The 21,651-nt window shown below is 43.2% G+C and overlaps 1 protein-coding gene across 5 annotated transcripts in view; it reads right to left on the bottom strand.

The window, feature by feature from the left end:
- Positions 1 to 21,651, bottom strand: part of Wif1 (Wnt inhibitory factor 1) — a 119,665-nt gene that overhangs the window by 59,086 nt on the left and 38,928 nt on the right. For 3 of the 5 annotated variants that reach the window (XM_087555333.1, XM_087555334.1, XM_087555332.1), the window contains 2 exons: positions 10,763 to 11,489; positions 10,191 to 10,330 (listed from right to left, as the gene is read on the bottom strand). In XM_087555333.1, the coding sequence (XP_087411459.1) occupies positions 10,191 to 10,330; positions 10,763 to 10,910 (288 nt within the window). In that variant the 5' untranslated portion in view covers positions 10,911 to 11,489. 5 annotated transcript variants of the gene reach the window in all.

Here is a 21,651-nt window from a genome sequence, read left to right as displayed (position 1 = left end):
CTGCAGTCACATAATTCCTTCTGCAACCCCATGCTCCACATTCCGTGCGCCATCAATGTAACATGTCTGTCTTCCTAATTGGATGCTATTTTCTTTTTTTTTTTTCTTTTTTCTTTTTTTTTTTCGGAGCTGGGGACCGAACCCAGGGCCTTGCGCTTGCTAGGCAAGCGCTCTACCACTGAGCTAAATCCCCAACCCCTGGATGCTATTTTCTTGAGGGCTCTTGATCCTGTGTTTCTTACAAAGCATGCTCTAAGTTCTGGATAAGACACAGAGACTACATAATCTCTGCTTTCCCACATTGGTAACGTAAGCACTTATCCCTGTGCCTCTGTGAGATTTTACTCAGGGGATTGGATTTTAAATAACCCTTGATCATTTACAAGATTCTTTCATCAAATTCATCTACTATTCTAATTTGAATAGGGATGCTCCCCATAGGATCACTGTTTTAAATGTTTAGTCATTAGGGAGTGGTGCTACTTGACAGGGCTTAGGAGGCGTGGCCTTTTGAAGTGGGCGTGGCCTTGCTGGAGGAAATGTGTCACTGGGGGAGGGCTTTGGGATTTTAAATGCTCAAGCCAAGCCCAGTGTCCTCTCTTCCTGCTGCCTGTGGATCTGGATGTAGAACTCTCAGCTCCTTCTCCAGAATCATGTCTGTGTACCTGTGTGCTGTTATGCTCCTGCCATGAGAATGGACTAAACCAGCCCCAATTAAATGCTTTCCTTTATAAAAGTTGCCACGTGACCACCCAAGCCCAGTGCCACAAGGCCTAGACAGGGAGCAAGCCAACGATGACCCCTAGTCCGGCACCTCAAGCTCCGGGTGGGCAGACCACATCTGAGGTCACCTCTGCCACACGGCATAGGTAGGGCATCACGCTCCTGAGACGACTCCAGACAGCTGCAGGCCCCTGGCGTGATGAACAAGGAAGTGGTACAGACACGAAGAGAAAGAGAAGCAGAAGGTTATATGGCAATTAAGAGAGGTGGAGCTAAAGACTCGAGCATGCTGAGTAGCTGAGGATGCTGCCTACAGCGAGGGTGAGGTCCTGGCATGTGCTGCCCCTGAGGGCCATGTCTGGGTCCCTGGCCCTGAAGTAGCAGGGCTCTGTTACCACCAAGGGCCAGGCAGATGTTCCCGCCTGGACTGCACCTGGGTCCATTGCATCTGAGGCCCCACCCCTCTCTTGGGCATCATGGGAGAGCTGGTCCTGGGGTTGTGAGAGCAGGAGAGCTGGCCCTACCCCTCAGGAGAGCTGCCCCCCACCCCCACCCTGACTAGGAAACAGTGAGGCTGGCCCTGGTCTCAGGGTTTGCATGTGAGCCAGTCCTGAGGGTGTGAGTGTGGGAGAGCTAATGGACTGACTGGCGCAGACTCCACCCAAGCTCAGATCTAGGACCTTGAGTTGGCCCCACCCCAACATCAACTCCATCTATGAACTGCTGGCGCACGTGAAACGGCGGGTCCTACAGATCCTAAGCTGCAGGATCTCCATGACGCAGGACAACAGAATATCTGAGAGGAGTCCCAGTGAGGATCCAGTCTTGATGGTGTAGGAGAAGCCAGAGGCTTGAACCAGACCGATGACTCATTGCAGTGAACATTTACAAGTAAAGAAGCATAAACAAAAGGGGTTCCTGTGGGACTCACTGTGACACACCACAGCTTTCACAAGGAGATTGTTTTCATTGTGAGGGGCGGGGAGGCTGCAAGGGTGGAAGGTGGGTATGAAGGGATGGAGAGATGGTTGAGATTGGGGTACATGATGTGAAGTCCACAACAAATCAAAAAAAAGATAAATTTAAGAAGAAGGTTGCCGGGGTTGGGGATTTAGCTCAGTGGTAGAGCGCTTGCCTAGCAAGCACAAGGTCCTGGGTTCGGTTCCCATCTCCGAAAAAAAGAAAAAGAAAAAGAAAGAAAAAAAAAGAGAAAGAAAAAAAGAAAAAGAAAAAAAAAGAAAAAAAAAAAGAAGAAGAGGGTTCCTCGGTCCTCAGCTCCGGAAAAAAGAAAAAAAAAAAGAGGGTTGCCGTGGTCATGGTGTCCCTTCACAGCAGTAGAACATTGACTCAGACATCCATAAAATCCCAAAGAAAGCTCAGAAAACTGACTCTCCATGTCTGTCTGAGGAAAATGGGGACAAAGAGGAGTAATCCTGTGATTTTTACTGTGTTTTAAGCAATAATGGAATTTAAAAGAAAAGTAAATATTAGGAGAATCAAGCATATGTTAAATAAACCCACAGTGTCTAACTTCCTTTTCTTCGAATGGGAAGGCCACCAACCAAACTTGATTACACTCCTGTGTTTACTTCCGTTTATATTTACAGGGTACTTGTAGGGATTGAAAAGGCAAGCTAACCCACTTGTTTTCTTCAAATTAACCTATTGGTTTCCTTATACAAGCCCTTTGTGGTGTGTTCAAAGCTGAGACTCCATTAGGAAATTAAATTCATTTCTTAAGTTCTATTCCCTTAAAAAGCTATTTCTAAAGCTTTATATTTATTTCTATCTTATGTATATGAGTGTTGCCTGTATGTATGTATTATATATGTATGTATGTATGTGTGTGTATGTATGTATATATATATATATGTGTGTGTGTGTGTGTGTACTACATGTTACGGAGGTCAGCAGAGGGTGTAGAATGCCCTGGAACTGGAGTTGAAGACATTTGTGAGCCACCATGTGGGTGCTGGGAAGCAAATCTGGGTCCTCTGGGAAAGCAGCAACCGCCCTTAACCACTGAGCCACCTCTCTGGGCTTGTAGAAGGCATTTTTAGAATTTCATGTCCAAACCACCAAAGTCAGTGGGTACAAGGAGGAAGAAAGATCGAAAAGAGAGAACTTACCACTAATCCTGCCAGAGGCATCTACAAAAAGCAGAGCTGAATTTAAGTGGTGGAGGAGACATCAACCACTCGACACATACACGAAGAACAAAGCGTCCCTGGCGTGAATGTGCAAGGCGACGAGCACACTCTCTCACAGGAAGAGCAAGCGGATTGTACCCAGATCCCTCTCTGTCTTTTGACCTTTTAATTCCTCCTCATTCGATACCCATTACCCCACAGATGAGGGTTAGGGTGCCACACGACCATCACAGGAAGCATGCCTTCTCCTTCAGGACCACCAAGCACTGGGCTATCCTAACTCTTAGGGCTTTTCTTAGTGACCGATCATTCAGGGAAGTAACTCACACAGCCCCTGCTTAGAGAGCCTCCTTCCTCACTAGGAGAAGGCTTGGATCTCTTTGGATCCCAGTCAAGCCTGTGCTTTTCAACCTCATCTGAGTCGTACGGTGCAGTGAGGGATATACCGCCAACCCCCTTGCTGTGACGTCCTCCCTGGTTTTGTGCCCTGTGTCTTGAGTCAGAAGGAAAGGCTACACCTGAGGACAATGCCCATCCTTCGGCTCCCTGGACGTGTAACCGTGTTGCTCTCACGTCACTTGAGTGAGTTGGCTAAACCACTACTGTCAGCAAGGCCCTGGTTCACTGAGACATCCTCGGACCACAGAGTGAGAGCCGCTGTCATAAACTCAGCTTCCCCATGGATGTTTCCTCAAAACATCCTCTGAGTTATCAGGAGACAGGCAGGTTAAATGAGCTCAACCTAAAACAAAAGACCTACATGCTTCACCATGGGAACTTAAAACACCTTTTATTTGTGCCAGCAAATCAGAGAGGGACTAAGCAGAAAGGCTATCAGTGGAGCGTTTGTTTACGTGCTTTTACACCGCTGTGGAAGAGAGACCTAACGGAGTTTACATTTATGCCATGTAGACCTCTACAGAACCAGATGTGGCTTGCAAGGTACCTTGTAACTCATCCCCTCTAAGCTATAAAGCCCCTCCCCCTTTTTCTGGCTCAAGTTTGAGGAACCAACTGCTGTTTTCTATCAGCCCTGCGACAGATGGCTGGCATATGCCCGATTTGCTAAATGAAATGGGCTTTCTGCACTTACTCTTTGATCCCCAGTGGCATGTCCACAGCACAGCGTAAAAGACCGGGGCAGAGCAGAATCTTAACACTAAAGGTTTAAAGCTGTCCTTTCGAGATGCGTACCTCCTTTAAAATAGCATGCCTATGGTATGTAAACATAGCCACATTCCCTTTTTGAAATCGTGCAACAGGGGTCAGAAAACAAGGTACTTCCTTCATTTGGTGATGGAAAGACACATTATATTTGATCACAAGTCCCAGGAGTACCAAGATATGGAACCCACTGGGTTGGAGCTGGCTACTAAAACAATCCTAGCTCCCATAGGAGAAAATGCAGAGAGAAATCTAGGGACTGAAATAATAGTATTACTATAAATGTGGGGTTCCAGGGGGTCTTAAGAGTGATCTTGTGGTGGTGAGGCTAGGGCAAGGACTTTTGAAGATGAAAGGGATGCTCTTGAATTAAAATTCACACACACACACACACACACACACACACACACACACACACAGTGGCTATTCTCTGATTTTTGTCAAAGAGGAAGCCCACTTCATTACATATCTTTGGAACGCAGCTACTCTAATGGGGAACTTGAGACAGCCAACTGGCAGAAAAATTTAATGGAACCAGTGTGGTTTCGTGTCAACACTGCCTTGGGAGCAGAGGTTCTCTGTCATGGCAACAGCACATGACTGATGGAGCAGACCATCCAGTTGGTTACTGAAACCCAGCAGTACAATCAATCATTCTGATCCTTAACAAAATTAACCAACGCCAGAGTTGGCAAGTTAGAGAAATGGCCTGGGTTGTTCCCAGGTAATGTAGTTTCATTTTTCACAATATTTTAAGATGTCTACTGTCCTGGGGTGTGTGTGTGTATATATTTTAGAGGACTTAAGTGTGTCCAGCTGAACTGCATAAATGTGCTCCTTTATGGTTTGTGATTTATTTGTTTTGTGTGTGTGTGTGTGTGTGTGTGCGTGTGTGTGTGTGCGTGTGTGTGGTGTGTGCTCATGAGAGAGTGGGTGTGCTCCTTTTTAGTGCTGCTTTCCCCACTTAACAGCTGAATTTGGGTGTGACCAACTGGATTCATTTATTAAGCTAGCCCAGACAAAGGTCTCCTGCTCTCTGTGTACCATTTTAGTCACCATTGTTATTTTTTTTATCAGATTTCAATCATTCAAGACTGGTTTTAGTTGATAGGGAGCCGATGAGGATCATCAATTCAGTTATAATTAAGTTTCCACGCTAGAAATGTTTCCTTCGAGACACTGCCATCTCAGAGTATTTATTATATATTCTTGTAGCTCTGGGTAACATGGGGGACTGACCCCAAAACTGTTTGCATCAGGTGCTTTGGCTACTGAGTGATTTATCCAGTCTAGTGTTTTCTATTCTTGATGGACATGTCTAAGCACAAAGGAGGGGACCGAGGAGGGGGTCAGTGTGAGCAATGTTTGTTGCAGAAACATGAGGACCCAAACTATAATCTTCAGAATGCATGTAAAAAGCCAGGTGTGCTTGTGTGTGCTGGGTGGAGACGGGATTTCTGGGACATGCTGGCTGTTAGCCTAGTTCTGGGGTCTAAGAGAGATCATGTCTCACGGGAATAAAGAAGAGACTGGGTACAGGATGCCCATTGTCCTCTGGCTCTCGCCCAGGTGCTCATGTGTGCACACACCATGCAGACATAATAAATAAATTAAAAACAAAGAAGCATGCGGTTCAGCCTGATAAACTCAAGTCCTCTAAAATATATATATCCCCCTGGACAGTAGACATCTTAAAATATTGTGAAAATGAAGCTACACTGTGGGCTTTTAGTGGCTGTAAGAGCTCAACAAAACCACATTACCAAAACTTCCTCTCAGATCTAGACCTGCCAATAGTGAGGGTTAGAGCTTTCTCTGGAATTCGGGTGATAGATTGGAAATTCATATTGATTGGTTATCTTCACCCAAAGAATCCCTAGTCCTCAGACAGCAATCTCACCCCAGACTTCATCATCCAACTAAGAAATTCAGGCTTTTGGCCATAATAAGAATGGAAAATCAGGATGGATGGCTCAGTATGAATTTATCAACTGTGCAAAAGAAAAAAGAAAGAAAGAAAAGAAAAAAGAAAGAGCAAGAAAAAGTAAAGAAAAAAATAACATAAAAAATAGATGCATCTTTGGGGCTGGAGAGATGGCTCCATGGTTAAGAGCACTGACTGCTCTTCTAGAGGTCCTGAGTTCAAATCCCGGCAACCACATGGTGGCTCACAACCATCTGTAATGGGATCTGACGCCCTCTTCTGGTGTGTCTGAAGTCAGCTACAGTGTACTTATATAGAATAAATAAATCTTTTAAAAAATATAGATGCATTCAAAACTAATAACAAACAATAAACCTCACTAAGTACTAGGTTCCTAGTGTCCCAGTGCCCTCGTGTTACTGCTGGTAATAGGCTATGCTTTCACTAAAAGATCAAGTCTGTACCAGCCTTACATATGAAGATCTCATCTATACTCATAGGAGTTGCATCCATAAAACATTTTGGCCTTACACCAGATTCGTTCATGTGGAACTCAGCATCGGTGTCCTAAAGTTAGAGTTCAGATTTGTCTAACGAAACTTCCCATTAAATTTTTTACTTGAAAGCCTTGGGGTTTAGGAAGTGTTATTTTCCAAATAAAATGTTTAATTAGAGCCTAATTTAGAAAGCCAAAAATGGTTGTTTATGGTCTCTGCCTGCCTCAAATTTAGAGACTAGGAGTGAGGCACGGGCTCGCTGAAGAATAACAACTGTTAGGCAGTTGTACCCAGCAGTGAGGGGTCTTTCCTCTCCGTGACTGCAAAGCCTTTAAGCTAAGCCTTTCTCAATGGAAACTCTTCCCAGCCAAACGATGTTAGAAAAGGCAGGCCACAAAACAAGGGTTTAATATGGAAGGGGAAACGGGGCAAACGTTCCCACCTACCCACCTAACCAAAAGAAAGAAAGAAAAAAATAAATAAGAGAGAAAAGAAATTCAGGTAGAAGGATTTCAGGCAGGGAAGACTTCAAAAACCTGTTTTTTGAGGACCTCAGAAGCTAGGAAAACCACATAAACACTAGCGAGATACCCGATCTCCATAGATGACTGCCTATGAAAACCACCTCTTCTGCCGTTTCCATGAGTGATGCGTAGTGCAGAAATGATATGGGATAATAGATATTGATGATGTGTAGTACGAAGATGATACAGGATGTTGATATTGACGAAGTGTTTATAACATAGAACATCATACAATTTTAAACTCATCCAATGTGACTTTAAACTCACCCAACACAAACTCATCCATTAACACGTGTCTAATATGAAATTAGTTTTCAGATGACGGATCAGCACATGCCCACTGCTGGGGAAACTGAATATCCCAGTCCCTCTATGACACTGATTATGCTTTCAAAGATTGGAAGCTGACCAAATGGATTTGCCTGTGACAAAATCAAACAAAAGGTGCTATATCACAGACTAATTTGTTACTAAAAATTTTTCCCATGGCGTCCTATGATGCCTAAAATATCTGTTGCTTCCTCACATGCTGCTGTGAGAGCTGGGCCTCTAAGTGACTTCTCAACAAACTGTGGATTCGTGTATTCAATTTTCTTAAGATTTGTTTCTGGACATAAACTGCCTCACTGAGAGGTTGCCTTTGAGCTTTTCCTCACCAGAGTCAGCCTGTCTGGTTTGGCATCCCATGTACTTATTCAACATGAGAGTCTGCACAATTCCCCACATACTGAAAACACCTGCGAACCATCTGATCGATTCCCTACGGGAAAATGAAGATCACTGTAGTTGCTCCTTGAACTTCTCTGAGGTTGACAGTGGGATAGGCTTTAAATAGCTCTCAACACTTTTGGTGATTGGACTCAAAACTTCCTAGAAATACATGATTGCCTATTGTTTTAACTGGGTCTTCTATCTTAAAACAAAAACAAAAACAACAAAAACGTTGTCTACATGTTACTAAAAGAGCCACAGCTTAAAATTTAATTAATCAGATATGTTTCATTTCAGCAGTGTTGAAATGCCTAAGTGTTTGATATCATTTGGATTGAATAACTAGATAATAGGATAAACTTTTCATTTTTCATGTTGTGATGTGGTTTGGCTTTAGCTGTGGATGCCTCTCAAAATACTTAATTGTTATTGAAGTCATTATTTTTTCCCATCTTCAAATTCCCCTGGCATGTCAAACTGTTTGCTGCTGGAGTCACAACATTTTAGGGAGCAAAATTAGTTATATTTAAATAAGATTTAAAACACATTTCTTTTGGCAGTGTGAAATTCTAGCCAGGCTACACTCAGATTGCGTGTAATGACCTGGACTTACCTCTCCATAGAGGACAAAGTAACTTACTTAAGGGGTAACATTGTATCTCTCCATAGTGAACAAAGTAACTTACTCCAGGGCGAACTGTTGTTCTGCCCAAAGAGATAAGCCAAACAGTGAGTGAACACCTAAACAGGAAGAAACAAAATACTAGAGATTACATCCTTAGATGGTTCTACAGGTTCCCTTAACCCTTCCAGAAACAGTCCTGAGACTACTGTGTGAATCAGTTTTGCTAACATGCATGTTAAAAAGCAATAGACGAGATGGCATGGAATTGGAAGTCTTTGCTTTTAATTCTTTGGAAGTCTCTCTCTCTCTCTCTCTCTCTCTCTCTCTCTCTCTCTCTCTCTCTCTCTCTCTCTCTCTGTGTGTGTGTGTGTTAAGCAGCTTGGGATTTTCTACCGGTCTTCGATTATGAAACCCTTTCATCTGGCGGGGTGGGGGTTAAACTACTTTCTAACATTATTATGAAAAGGCATCTTTAAAATATAGACTGTTGAGCATGGTGACAAGTGGTCAACCACCAGCAAACAGATTTGGGTGAAAGAAAAGGAAACCATGAAAGGCCAGTTAATCATTAGTGATTTCCCAATGTACCAAACAAAACTGCACATAAAATATCTACTAGGAGAGGATCGCAGGCAGGGAAAAGAACAACAGAGGCTTCAATCAACCTCTCCGTGCAAACTGGACCATCAAACGTCTGACCTGGATCTACCAAACATCATTTAATATGAGAGAGAGAGAGAGAGAGAGAGAGAGAGAGAGAGAGAGAGAGAGAGAGAACATGTAGCAGAAGGGAAGGAACATTGACAGTCTGGATGTGATCTATTTTTAAAAGATTTTTTTTAAATAGAGCAAACTTGAGGATAAAAAGTCAGCCGAGATGGTCATGAGTGCACTGTAATAGGCAATTACGGAGAACCGAAGTGGTTTCCTGATTTAGCATGGTTGCTTTTTATAAAGTGTTTTCTTGATTGCATTCTTCTTGAAAATGGCTATTTAAGCAATTTTAGAATTAAAAAAAAAACCCTGAAAATGTGCAGTTAATTATAATTACAATAGTTTTCATCGTAGACACATTTTTACCAACTAATGAGCAGAATTTATGATGTACACTTGTCCTCCAGACAATTTTAAAGTCACACAAATGCCCTACCCTTCCAAATAAGAGGACATTAATTAATTAATATTGTCCTGAAGATCTATAAAAGGAAACACACAAGGCACTTACATGTTAAGTACTAAGAGGAATGCTTCAGTAACATAGATTGAGTTTTTCTTTTATGTTCATAGGAAAACGTTTTGAATGGTCCCTTCAGAAAATCAGTAGTCTTTATTTTTCATAATTTTATATTACTCTTTTGGAGTCTCTGAACTTCTTCAAGAAATGTGAAGTATTTGCAACACTCAACGTGTCAGCCTTTTAAAATGTATGTCATGAATAACTATGAACTCATTTTGTTTTTGAAGTATACATAACGTCACAAATGAGTCTCACTTAGTATAGAACATCTTCTAAATACTCCGTTAAGTTTTTAATATCAATGATTACAGAAACACTATGATATAGATAGTTGGAGTCTTTATACTCAAAGCCTCATGATACCAAATCTTATTAAAATAGTGATCGTAAGCACATTGACCACTTATTTTCCACTTATTTGACAACTGTAAATACATTGGAACTGATCGATCCCTTATTTGCTTTGGCAATCAGGCAAGAACTTGTATAAAATTGTAAATCGTACTACACCACACACTATTATTATTATTATTATTATTATTATTATTATTATTATTATTATTGCCGCGTGCCACCGGGGAGAAGAAATGCTAAGGAGTGATTTTTTTCCCTACCCCTCTGTTAGCGGAACTTACCTGCCCTGAAGCTTGCCAGGTAAAATTCATGGAGTGGATATTGACGGGAATGGCTGGCATTCTTTGTTGGGCTTTCCTGAAATCATGTGTAAAGGGGGCCATTTTCCCCTCCGAGACAATCAGAATATCTTCTTCAAATCCTGTTGTATAAATAGTAAACAAACCTATCAAACTAGTAGCGTTTCCAAGAAACAGACGTTTCATGCAGAAAGGTCACTGCTTTTCATAGAGCACCTGCCTTTGATACCAACAACAGTATCAGAGTTATTTTTCCCTCTGTCTGTGATAAGAACCGCGCTTGCTAACACACAGTAGAGTAAGCCTGTGCTAATGTTGGATTCCTGTTAGAACTCTGCAGTCAGGACTAGCAACATCAGGATTTGAATGTTGGGTCGGCTTTGCTTTTTTTTTTTTTTTTAAAGAAAAAAATCTCATAAGCCTCTAGAGAATCCTGATTTTAAAAGGAGGGAGCAATAGCCCTTGAAGTTGTTTTAAAATACACTCAGTGCACGTGTCTCTGCTCTAAGGCAGAAACCGAGGACCACCAAGAAGGTGCAGACGCCGGACCTTACCTATGAGTACTCTGGCCTGATGGGCGTCGATCCACAGGTACAAGCTCTCCTCTGGCGGCTGCCCTGCATCCGCTCGTAGCAGGAGCAGGCAAGGTAGGATGCTCCAGAGCCGGAGCACGAAAGCAGGGAAGGCTCTTCTCCGGGCCATGCTGCTCAGGACCTTCTCGCTGGTGGTGCAACTCCTGCCTCAGCGACCCAACCTGCGCTGCTTGTGAAGTTCTCGCCTGGGCTGCAGCTGGCGGGGCTGGAGCTGTTCCCACTTAAACGACTGGGCGTGCAAGTCTCCAGTCTCCGGTGCGAGTGAGCCTGGGAGAGCTGGAGAGGAGGGAGTGGATGCGCGGCCGCGCAGAAGGAGGGGGCCTGGAGGGAGAGGGGACCGCAGAGACACGATGCTGGCAAAGCTGGCGATGCCAGCACGTCCCGCAGCGCCAGCAGTTCGAGGATCACACTCGAGAGGGAGGATCCGCGGGAACTGCTGGCACCGGCGAGCATTGAGAGCGGCCGGTGATGCGCAGGCGGCCGCCACGAGGGAGCGCTGTGGAGCCGCGTGGGCGGGGCCGCGGTACCCGGGAGACGGTGCTGGCTGGCTGGCTTGCTCGCTCTCTCGCCAGCGCCAGGTAAATGAAGATGGGGACACAACCGAGAAACGCGCCCAAAAGGATTTCTGAGTCGTCACTCGAGCCTCCTGCCACCCGAAGAGGCACGTGTGGATGGGGTGACGGGGGTGCTGTAAAGGACAAAAACTGGGCTCAATTGGTGGTCAAAGATGGTGATAAATTCCATTCCACCCCGCGGAGCTAACTGAACGCACGTAGTTCACCCTTTTCCTTCGAACTACATTTCAGACTGCATCTCTGTGTGCCTGTCTGCAAACTTTGACTTCTCTGGCTGACAGTTTGCGCTCTCCTGGGAAGTTGAAATACCAAGATCCCGCTTGTCCTCTTAGGACGTTTATTTATTTCTGCACTGGACAGATACCCGACAGGTGGCGCGGTTTGTCTTCTTGATAACCCAGTTGCAGCCGGAATAGTTCCTAGGTCCTCTATGATAGCTGTAACCCCCACATCCCCATCCCTGGTCTCCTCTTAAAATTGGATTTTGAAAAAGAAAAAAAAAATGGAAACGCATGCCCGGTGTCTGAAATCTTAGGAGTTTGGGGGCGAGACTGAGGGTCTTGTGGGAAGCGCACTTAGCTGGCAGCCGGTGGCTTGCAGCATTACCTACTGCAGGGAAGGATGTTTGCCTTTTTCCTGCCTCCTTGAATATGCAGTAAAAGCGGAAACAAACGGTTTTTCAAAACCACAGAAAGTTTTCAGACTCAGAAAAAGCTTTGTTTGCTTCTTTGGGGGGGGGGCACCCAGTGTCTTTCCAACAAATGCCCCCAAGGATCTAGATCTGGAGCTGGGCTGTGTTCCACTCAGTCCTCTGTAGAGCATCGGGTCTCTCTCTCTTCAGGGGAAAGCAAACAAACTACATCAGAAACCGGACGCGGACATGTGCATGTCCAACAAATGTTAGGTCGCTTGCAAGTTTAAAAAAAAAAAAAGGAGGAGGAAGGGGGAAGGAGGAGGAGGAGGAGGAGGAGGAGGAGCAGGAGGAGCAGGAGCAGCAGCAGCAGCAGCAGCAGCAGCAACAGCATCTATTACAACTATGAAATCTGTCCAGATATCCAGCAGATAGAAAGGGGTATTGTGTACGGAAGTTACACAAGAAGAATGTCCATTGTGACTGAACTCTCTGTTGCTTCATTTTTTAACTTCTTTTCCATCGTAGTGGCAGCTACTGTTACTATTCTCACTTTGCTGATGGGGTACTAAAGCCTTAAAAGTCTGGTAAACTAACGGCAGATATTCAGCTGGTGAGTGACGCGAGCAGCAATTCTACTCAAGGTCGCTCTAACTTCAAAGCCCCTTCTCGGAAGGATTCCTCATTGAGCAAATCACAGCTAAGACGGGTTGTCTCAAAAGCTTTACAACCACTCTTCCTTTAAAACAAAATATTTGAACTGGCTGTGGTAGCACACTCTATAATCTGATTGAAGCCAGCCTGGGCTACCTGGGACTCTGTCTCAAAAAAAAAAAAAAAAAAAAAAAGAAAACTTTTCCTAACATTTTATTTTATTATTTTATTGTTGCAGTGAATATGCATTTGTATAATGTTTTACTATATTAAGCAAACTTATAACCCTTTAATATTGTAAAGCCAGTGTCATTCAGTTACAGGTAATAATTTCACAACACAATAGAATTTTTTACCCTAACCCAGACTTGGAATCTGGTCTTCATTGAAGGTTTTTCTTCCATCTTGCTCAGACCTCTATGGCTCTTGGTGTAAGGACGCCCTCTACAGGTTGTTCTTGGCAAATACCAGCTGAGAACTGAAAGGGGAACAAATTCAGTCACACTAAGCTTCCTAGGAGTGAGGATTTTCAGCAGCAGTTGTCTTTGATGTTGAAACAGCAATCTATCCTGATGTGAGGACATTCCCCCCCTTCTACACAATTATTTTATTTGATGTGGTGGTAAATGTCTGTTACCCCAGCACTCAGAGGCTAAGGCAGGAGGGTTTCAATGAAAATGAGGCCAGCCTAAGCTATTAGTGGATCCGAGTCCAGATTAGACTACAGAGAAAGTAGCCTGTGTTATAGCAGCAGCAGCAGGAGCAGCAGCAGCAGCAGGAGCAGCAGGAGCAGCAGCAGGAGCAGCAGCAGCAGCAGGAGAAGGAGCAGGAGCAGCAGGAGCAGCAGGAGCAGCAGGAGCAGCAGCAGGAGCAGCAGCAGCAGAAGAAGGAGCAGGAGCAGGAGCAGCAGGAGCAGCAGCAGCAGCAGGAGGAGCAGGAGCAGGAGCAGCAGCAGCAGGAGCAGCAGCAGCAAGAGCAGCAGCAGGAGCAGCAGGAGCAGCAGGAGCAGCAGCAGCAGCAGGAGCAGCAGCACCACCACCAACAGGAACCACAACAATATTTATTCTGTTCACTTTTCTCCAGCAGGAGATGTTATATCGTATTTTTAGCAGTATATAAAATGTTATTTTAAAATCATTGGTACTGGGGGTTGGGGATTTAGCTCAGTGGTAGAGCGCATGCCTAGCAAGCACAAGGCCCTGGGTTCGGTCCCCATCTCTGAACAACAACAACAAAAAATCATTGGTGCTGGAGAGATATCTAAGCAGGTGAGAGTCCTTACCCTTACTGATCAAGCATGTCCCTATCCCTGACGAATAAAAAGCTGTCTGGGCTATTGTGCTTCTGTAACACTAGTGCTGAAACGCTGAAACAGGAGGATGCCTGGGACTTACTGGCTGCTAGCCTAGCTTTGGCTTAATGAGAAGTCCTGCCTCAGGGAATAAGGCGAAAAGGGAAGCAGCAAGACAGCTGACCTCTCCTCTGTCCTGTGTGCATGATGTGCACATGCATGTGCACACACACACTCACACACATACACACATTCATTACACTCACACACAATAAAACTCTCACATACTCTCACATACACACTCACATACACACACTCACAACACACTCACACACAACAAAACTCTCACACTCAAACATGCTCACACTCTCACATACACACACACACTCACAACACACTCACATACAAAAAACTCTCACACACATACCCACAACATACCCACACACATGAACTCACACACAGTCACTCATATACATTCACACACATTCACTCGCACTCACTTACATACACACAAATACACAGTCACTCACACACACTCATATACACAGTCACTCACACGCACTCTCACACACTCTTACACAGTCACACACAATCACAGGCACTTGAATTTAAGCCACCTGTGGTAGCACATGATATTTTGTAATTTCAGCCCTCTGGTGCCTAAGGAGGAGGAACAGCACAAGAGTTCATGGCTAGTTGGGCTACAAAGCAAAATCCTGTCTTAAAGAAATCTGTGATTGAATAACTTTTGGGTTTTAAGGAGGAAAACCCTTAGTTTGTGTATACGGGGTCAAATATTTTTAACAGTGATAGAGTGTATCTTTATAGGAAATCCATCCAAGAACTGAAATTTTATCCCCAACCTTTTAAATAAGTTTATTTACCTAGAATAGGTATGTTTTTAAATTTTTCTAGTAAAACTATGGTCGTGTTGACTGATAAATGTTGGCTATAATATGTTAGGAGTCATTGTGTTTGCTTTGAGAATTCTCCCACTTATGGTCTAGTTCAGTATGCTTCCTTTCCTTGTGTGTTTCAGCCTTATCACTGTGTTTCTGACCTCATTTATCTTTTCATTAATTTATTCACTCATTCACTGTAAGATCCACTAAACACTCGGTACTGACCTAGAACAGAGAAAAAGCATATGACCTCCCTTAGAGCACCAGACTCACTAAAGTGACAAGCACCACACAGCCCTGACATAAAGCGGAATATAGCAGCTTTTGACAGAAGCTCAAAGAGGAAATCTGGCATCCAAAATTCTGAGCATTTGTTCACAGCATTACAGCATTCCCAGCATTCTCAGGGAGTTTGCCATGTACATCGTACAGGCGCTAGGACGGGCAGTTAACTGAAAAGAGAAGATGGAGAGTGATTTCTTCCCAAATGAGCAGTCTTTCTGCAACCAGATGCCCACTAGAGTTATCTTGGCATCTATAGGTGTTGGACCCGAAACTGGGCATATCAGTTACACCTGAGTTGTGTTTGTAACACATTACTGTGGAAAGGAACGGTCGAAAAGAGAAAGTGAAAAGAGCTGAGTGTTACGCACAATTTAGTTTTGCTTTTAGAAGACGATTCACACTATAATAACACAAAAACTTATCTATCGGTTGTAAATACATTCACACTTATTTCTATATAATACCATCTTGAAGAGTACATGCCATGATATTTCCAGTGCGCATTATGAAGCCTAAGGGATGGGAACAGAAAATGATTTTCGCTTCATGCACACATAACATCTTCTTAATAAGATGCTCTTTTTAGTTAGGAATAGAAAATTGGTTGTTTCTTTTGTGCTTCAGTCAGTCTGTCCTCAAGTCAGCAGCTGTCACCTGCCTGGGCACGTACCTCCTCCTACACACTTGATCACCTAAGAACTGAACGTCGTTGCCACACAGGACAGCTCATTACTGAAGCACACGCAGCCAGACGGGCATCATCAACCGCCCTGCTCTGCTCAGCCAATGCCATTACCAGACAACGCTGAAGAGCCTGTCTTCCAGAATTCACATCTAGAATGTCCTGCTCACCCAGGCTGCTCTCCTTCCTGTGCTATTTAACAAAACCACTGCTTTACGATAAAGGGGAAGAGGGAACACAATTTCACTGCCTAATATCAGAGGAGTGGGAAAACAAATTCGAATACATTTTTTTTACAGAAAATGTTCTTTTAATTATGGTTGTTATTATTGAAGACAAATTTAAATCTAAGTATATTTTGATCACAGCCTTTCCCAAGTCCTTCCAGATCCTCTCCCCATCCCTACCCATCAAGTTTAAGTTCTTTCTCAAAAAAAATGACAAAAACCCAATACAATACCACCCTCAAAACCAAGAAAACAAAATAAAACCACACCACAAAAGAAAAAACAAACCTCACCAAACTGTTACCAAATAAAAACACCCCCCACACACAAACAAACCAAACAAACAAACAAACAAAACCATGGAGTTCACTATACAATGTTGGTCAGTTACTCCTGAATATTAGCCGGTCCTGGAGTAGCCATTATATACCAAGAGTCATTCTACTGGAGAAAATGGATTTTTCCCTCACCTTACAGGTTCTGTGCTAAAGTGGAAGGAAGCCATTCTTGGAGTTTGCCATTCATCATCAGGGTGAAACTTGTAAAGTAAAATAAAATAAAATAAAATAAAATAAAATAAAATAAATGCCAGTCCTCACATTACAGAGCCACCTATGTTTATTAAAAAGGAAACAGGGGAAACAAAACCAAACTGGCTTTCTTTTATAAACAACAACGGAAACACTGTTGACATTTGTCAAAAATAAAATACTGTACCCTGTGTTTTCAGAATGTGTCTGTGACGGTTCAGTGCTTTGACTCAGCTGTTAAAAGATTGTTGGTTTCGTGTGTGTGTGTGTGTGTGTGTGTGTGTGTGTGTGTGTGTGTGAAGAGAGAGAGACAGAGACAGAGACAGAGAGACACAGACACACAGACAGGCAGAGAGACAGACACACATACACATACTCACACACAGAGAGAAAGAGAGACAGAGAGAGACAGAGAGAGACAGAGAGAGACAGAGAGAACTGTCTATTATGTAGCTTCCTGGAATGACTTTGATAAACTTTAACATGTAAAAATAGTTCCCTTGGTCTGGAGAGATGGCTCAGTGGTTAAGAGCACTGACTGCTCTTCCAGAGGTCCTAAGTTCAATCCCCAGCAACCACATGGTGGCTCACAACCATCTGTAATGGGATCTGATGCCCTCTTCTGGTGTGCCTGAAGACAGCGTCAGTGTACTTATATACATGAAATAAGTAAATCTTAAAAAAAAAAAAAAAGGAAAAGGAAAACACTATTTAAAAAAAGAAATAGTCTGCTTATTGTAGACAGTTAAGATTAGGGGAGATTAATAAGACTTTAATTTGGAGAGCATTCCAATAACAGGCGTTAAAGGAGTGGACGTTAAATTTCTCTTGCCACACAGTGAATGGGGCAATGGAGCTACACAAGCAAGCAGAAGTAATGTCACATGTGATCTAGCAGAAGCAACCTAGCATGTAGTCACTGATTGATAACGTACACACTAAGACTGAGATTTACATCCAGTGTACACCGTTTTCTAAAAGAAAACAACCAAATGAATGTCAGGTTCACGAGTCTTCTTACAGTAATGATACTTGATTTGGATGAAAACACACATCTTGAGACAGAAAACCAAAGTCAGTCTTTGTTGATTGTAAACTGAACCAAGGATTTCCGAGGTGGAATGAGGGGGGCTCATGCCCCAACTGCAGCATCCCAACATCTACAGCACACAGTGAATCTTGGCGTGAGCTCCTATGACAACCACACCTCGATGAGTTTCCATCCACCCTTAAACCTGACTGCTTCTATGATATTCACATCTCTATAGGAGAGAAGGGATCTGTGGCAGCATCGATAAAACAGCCCTGGCTATGAATAGCTAATAAGATAATTATGGAAGCAAGACTTCCTCCTCCGGCCGTAACGGAGGAAATGTTACTGTAGGTATCTCTCCATGGAAAACAACTAGAAAATAAGACAAAACTGTTTTCTCTTAATCATCTTAAGACACTGAACGCTACATAGTGCAATACTGTAAACCTCAGAAGAGAAGGAAACGAATTATTTAAGTCTGCTGACTGTGAAGCACATCCCCGTCTAGTGTGTGTGGTGCTGAAACCTGCAGATAGCAGATAAGTCTCTAGGGAGAATGAGATGGAGCCCAAGCAGCCACGAGTTCTGAAACAAAAGCCTCAGAGGAGAGAGCTTTGTGAGAAAGGAAAGATGGGAGGGAAGAAGACACCACTTAGATGAAAGGTCTCTCCCCTCTATTTATGAATAACAAGCTGAGAATTTATAGGCAGAAACTTCACCAGCTACTTATGATTTGGGGCATTATATGATGAAAACTCTCCAGATCTCCATCAGAGCTAGGAGGCATTAATGGAGTTCTTAATAAGCCTTGTGAAGGAACCTCACTGAATACCTAAGGCACAGGGGCAGGCTCCAGAATACCTTCTTAATGGTAGGCTTAAGTTAACCTGAAGCTGTTGCCTGCCTGCCTGCAGATCCTATTCCCCTAAATAGGCTGCCTTGTCTGGCCTCAGTGAGAGAGGATGTGCTTAGTCCTGCAGTGACTTGTGATACCTAGAGGGGGGCTCCCCTTCTCGAAGGAGAAGGGGAGAGAGGAATGGGGGAGATCCAAGTGAGGGGGTACTGGAGGAGAGGGGGTCTGATACTGGGTTGTAAAGTGAATAAATAAATAAATCTCATTTTGAAAAGATAACCTATAGTAAAGCTTGTTACTCTGGGCTCATCCTAATGAAATTTCAGATTCAAAAGGTGCTCAGGGGGAGAGTGCTTGCCCACTACATGTAAGGAAGGCCCTGGGTTTAAAAAGCAAAAAGAAAGAAAGGAAGGAAGGGGGAAGGGGAGGGAGGGAGGGAAGGGGAAGAGGAGGAGGAGGAAAAGGAGAGAGAGAGAGAGAGAGAGAGAGAGAGAGAGAGAGAGAGAGAGAGAATGAATCTACAAGTAAAGCCATTCCATGAAAACAGATTCAAAGACTTTCAAGAGGGCTGGAGAGGTGGCTCACCAGCTAAAAGCACTCGATGCTACTGCAGAAAATCGCGGTTCGGTTCCCAGCACCCACGTGGTGTTTCACTACTGACAATACAACTCCTGTTCCAGGGACCCAACACTCTCTTCTGATGTCTATACACACATGGGGAAAATACTTGGACATGTAAAATAAAAGTAAATCTTTAGACAGATATCAAAGACCCATTTCTAAATCGAGGCACTTAACCCCTGACATTTACAATGCTTAGTCCACAAAGAAGTGATTTGTTACTGGGGGAAGCAGTAGAAACCAGTGCATAGACTGAAGAACAAGTAAGTCAACAGAAAAATGCCAAAAGTAAAAAGCGGAAACAATGGGAGTCAGGGGTAAGTCAGTTTTTAAAATACACCGCAGATATTGAGGGAGAGATTCAGAGAGAGGGCAGATGTGAAGACTCTACAATAGAACCTCTATCTTCCGATAGTCTTCAAACCATGGTTCTCAACCTGTGGGTCTCGACCCCTCTGGGCTCACTGATCCTTTCATAAGGGTCATCTACAATCGTCAGAAAACACAGACACTCATACTATGATTTGTAGCGGTATTGAAGTTATAAAATAGCAATGAAAATAATTTAAGAGTTGGGAATCACAAAATGAGGAGCTATATTAAAGGGTCACAGCATCGGGAAGGCTGAGAACCTCTGGCTTGGTGCCTTTCTTGTTTAAAGTGCATAAACAGAGGTGTTATGATTGTTTGTGGGGAGTGATTTCCATCAGAAGGCTTTATATTTGTTTGTGATTCTCTTACTGGGTGTTTTGCTTTTTCCACTATTCACTTGTTTCTTATGTCCATTGTTTCAAATGAAGTTTGTAGTAAAGAATCTTAAAGTACCCAAACTCACTCAGTCCAGTAGACTGATTTCTGTTATGTTGTCAATATGACACAATAAAATTGTATAAAGAGTTGTCAACTTGATCATTGACATGAATAACCTGTTCACAAACCGTCAAGTTGATTTTTAAGTCTCTCTGTGTGCCGAAAACTGCAAGAGCTGAAGTAAAACTAAAAGAAAAACTAATTGAATGTGCTCAAGAGTGGGTTAGATACATTAAAAATCATCAGTCTGCACTTGTCACCTTCAAGAGCAACAGTCTTCACATGGGATCTTGAGACACAATGTGATCATGAAAATTTTCCTATTACTTACTATACAGAAAAGAAAAGTCCACTAAACTTGAAAACACAGTGTTTGAAACTATCCAAACGGATTGATGGAAAAGGAGAAAAGGTGTAGATGGGGAGCTCGGCAGTCTATGAGACAACAACGTTAAACCAACTTTCTTACAGATAATCAGTGGTCCAGAACAAGGGAGGGCAGAAAGAGAAAAATGTGTTTGAGAAGAAGAATGTCAGGAATATTTCCAAAGCTGATAAAAAAAATGTAGAGTCATAGAGACAAGAAACCCTTCACTCCAACAAGAGCTACACAAAGCAAGCTCTACCCAAGTACATGTTAGCCATTACTAAAAGTAAGTGGAAAAGTCGAGAGAGAGAGAGAGAGAGAGAGAGAGAGAGAGAGAGAGAGAGAGAGAGAGAGAGAGAAGAAGAAGAAGAAGAAGAAGAAGAAGAAGAAGAAGAAGAAGAAGGAGGAGGAGGAGGAGGAGGAGGAGGAAGAGGAGGAAGAGGAGGAAGAGGAGGAAGAGGAGGAGGAGGGGGGGGGGGGAGGAGGAGGAAGAGGAGGAAGAGGAGGAGGAAGAGAAGAAAGGAAGAAAAGAAACCTAACACTATCCCCTTGAGGGCTGGAGAGATGGCTCAGGGGTTAAGAGCACTGACTGCTCTTCCAGAGGTCCTGAGTTCAAATCCCAGCAACCACATGGTGGCTCACAACCATCTGTAATGAGATCTGATGCCCTCTTCTGGTGTGTCTGAAGACAGCTCCAGACGGTGTACTTATACATAATAAACAAATAAACCTCAAAAAAATTTTTAAAAATTAAAGAAAAAACACTATCCCCTTGAAATAATAATGTGCAATGCATTTCACACACATACACATACACACACACACACACACACACACACACACACACACACACACACACACAATTTAAGGGAGTTGCCATAAAAGAAGGACGATGTAAATCAGATGTGTCAAGCAGGTGAATGGATAATGACAAACTATCTCTTACCTTTACAATGTTTCCTTTAAAGATATCAGCTGTTGAAAGTGCAGGTCGGTAGCAGTGCAGGGCGCCTCTCCTCAGAGAGGCAATTCAGGATGCAGGGGTAATAGCTCAAAGACTGAGAAAAGGAAACAGAAGAGCATGCGCACTTTTGCAAGGTTCTTGACTGCGTGTGACAAGGAACTATGTTGAATGCAATTAGAACGTAAGTTAAAGAGGAATATTTTGAATCCTGGGGGCGGGGAAAGGAGACCAACAGAGCAAAGCTAATAGCTGAGGTTAAGTGAAATAATAAAAAGCATCTAATTAGTCTAATGGGGGGAAATGAAAATGAAAGGGACCAGACATGACAAAATGTTAGGGTTAAGGGTGGATATTGCTAAATTCGTGAACTGCAATTATCTATACATTCCATTTAAAAAGCAGAGGTAATCAGATTAAAGTTTAAA

This window comes from Rattus norvegicus, chromosome 7 (genome assembly GCF_021556685.1).
Source record: "Rattus norvegicus strain SHRSP/BbbUtx chromosome 7, alternate assembly SHRSP_T2T, whole genome shotgun sequence".
NCBI classification, from domain to species: domain Eukaryota; kingdom Metazoa; phylum Chordata; class Mammalia; order Rodentia; family Muridae; genus Rattus; species Rattus norvegicus.
This window is presented reverse-complemented; position numbering and strand designations above follow the sequence as displayed.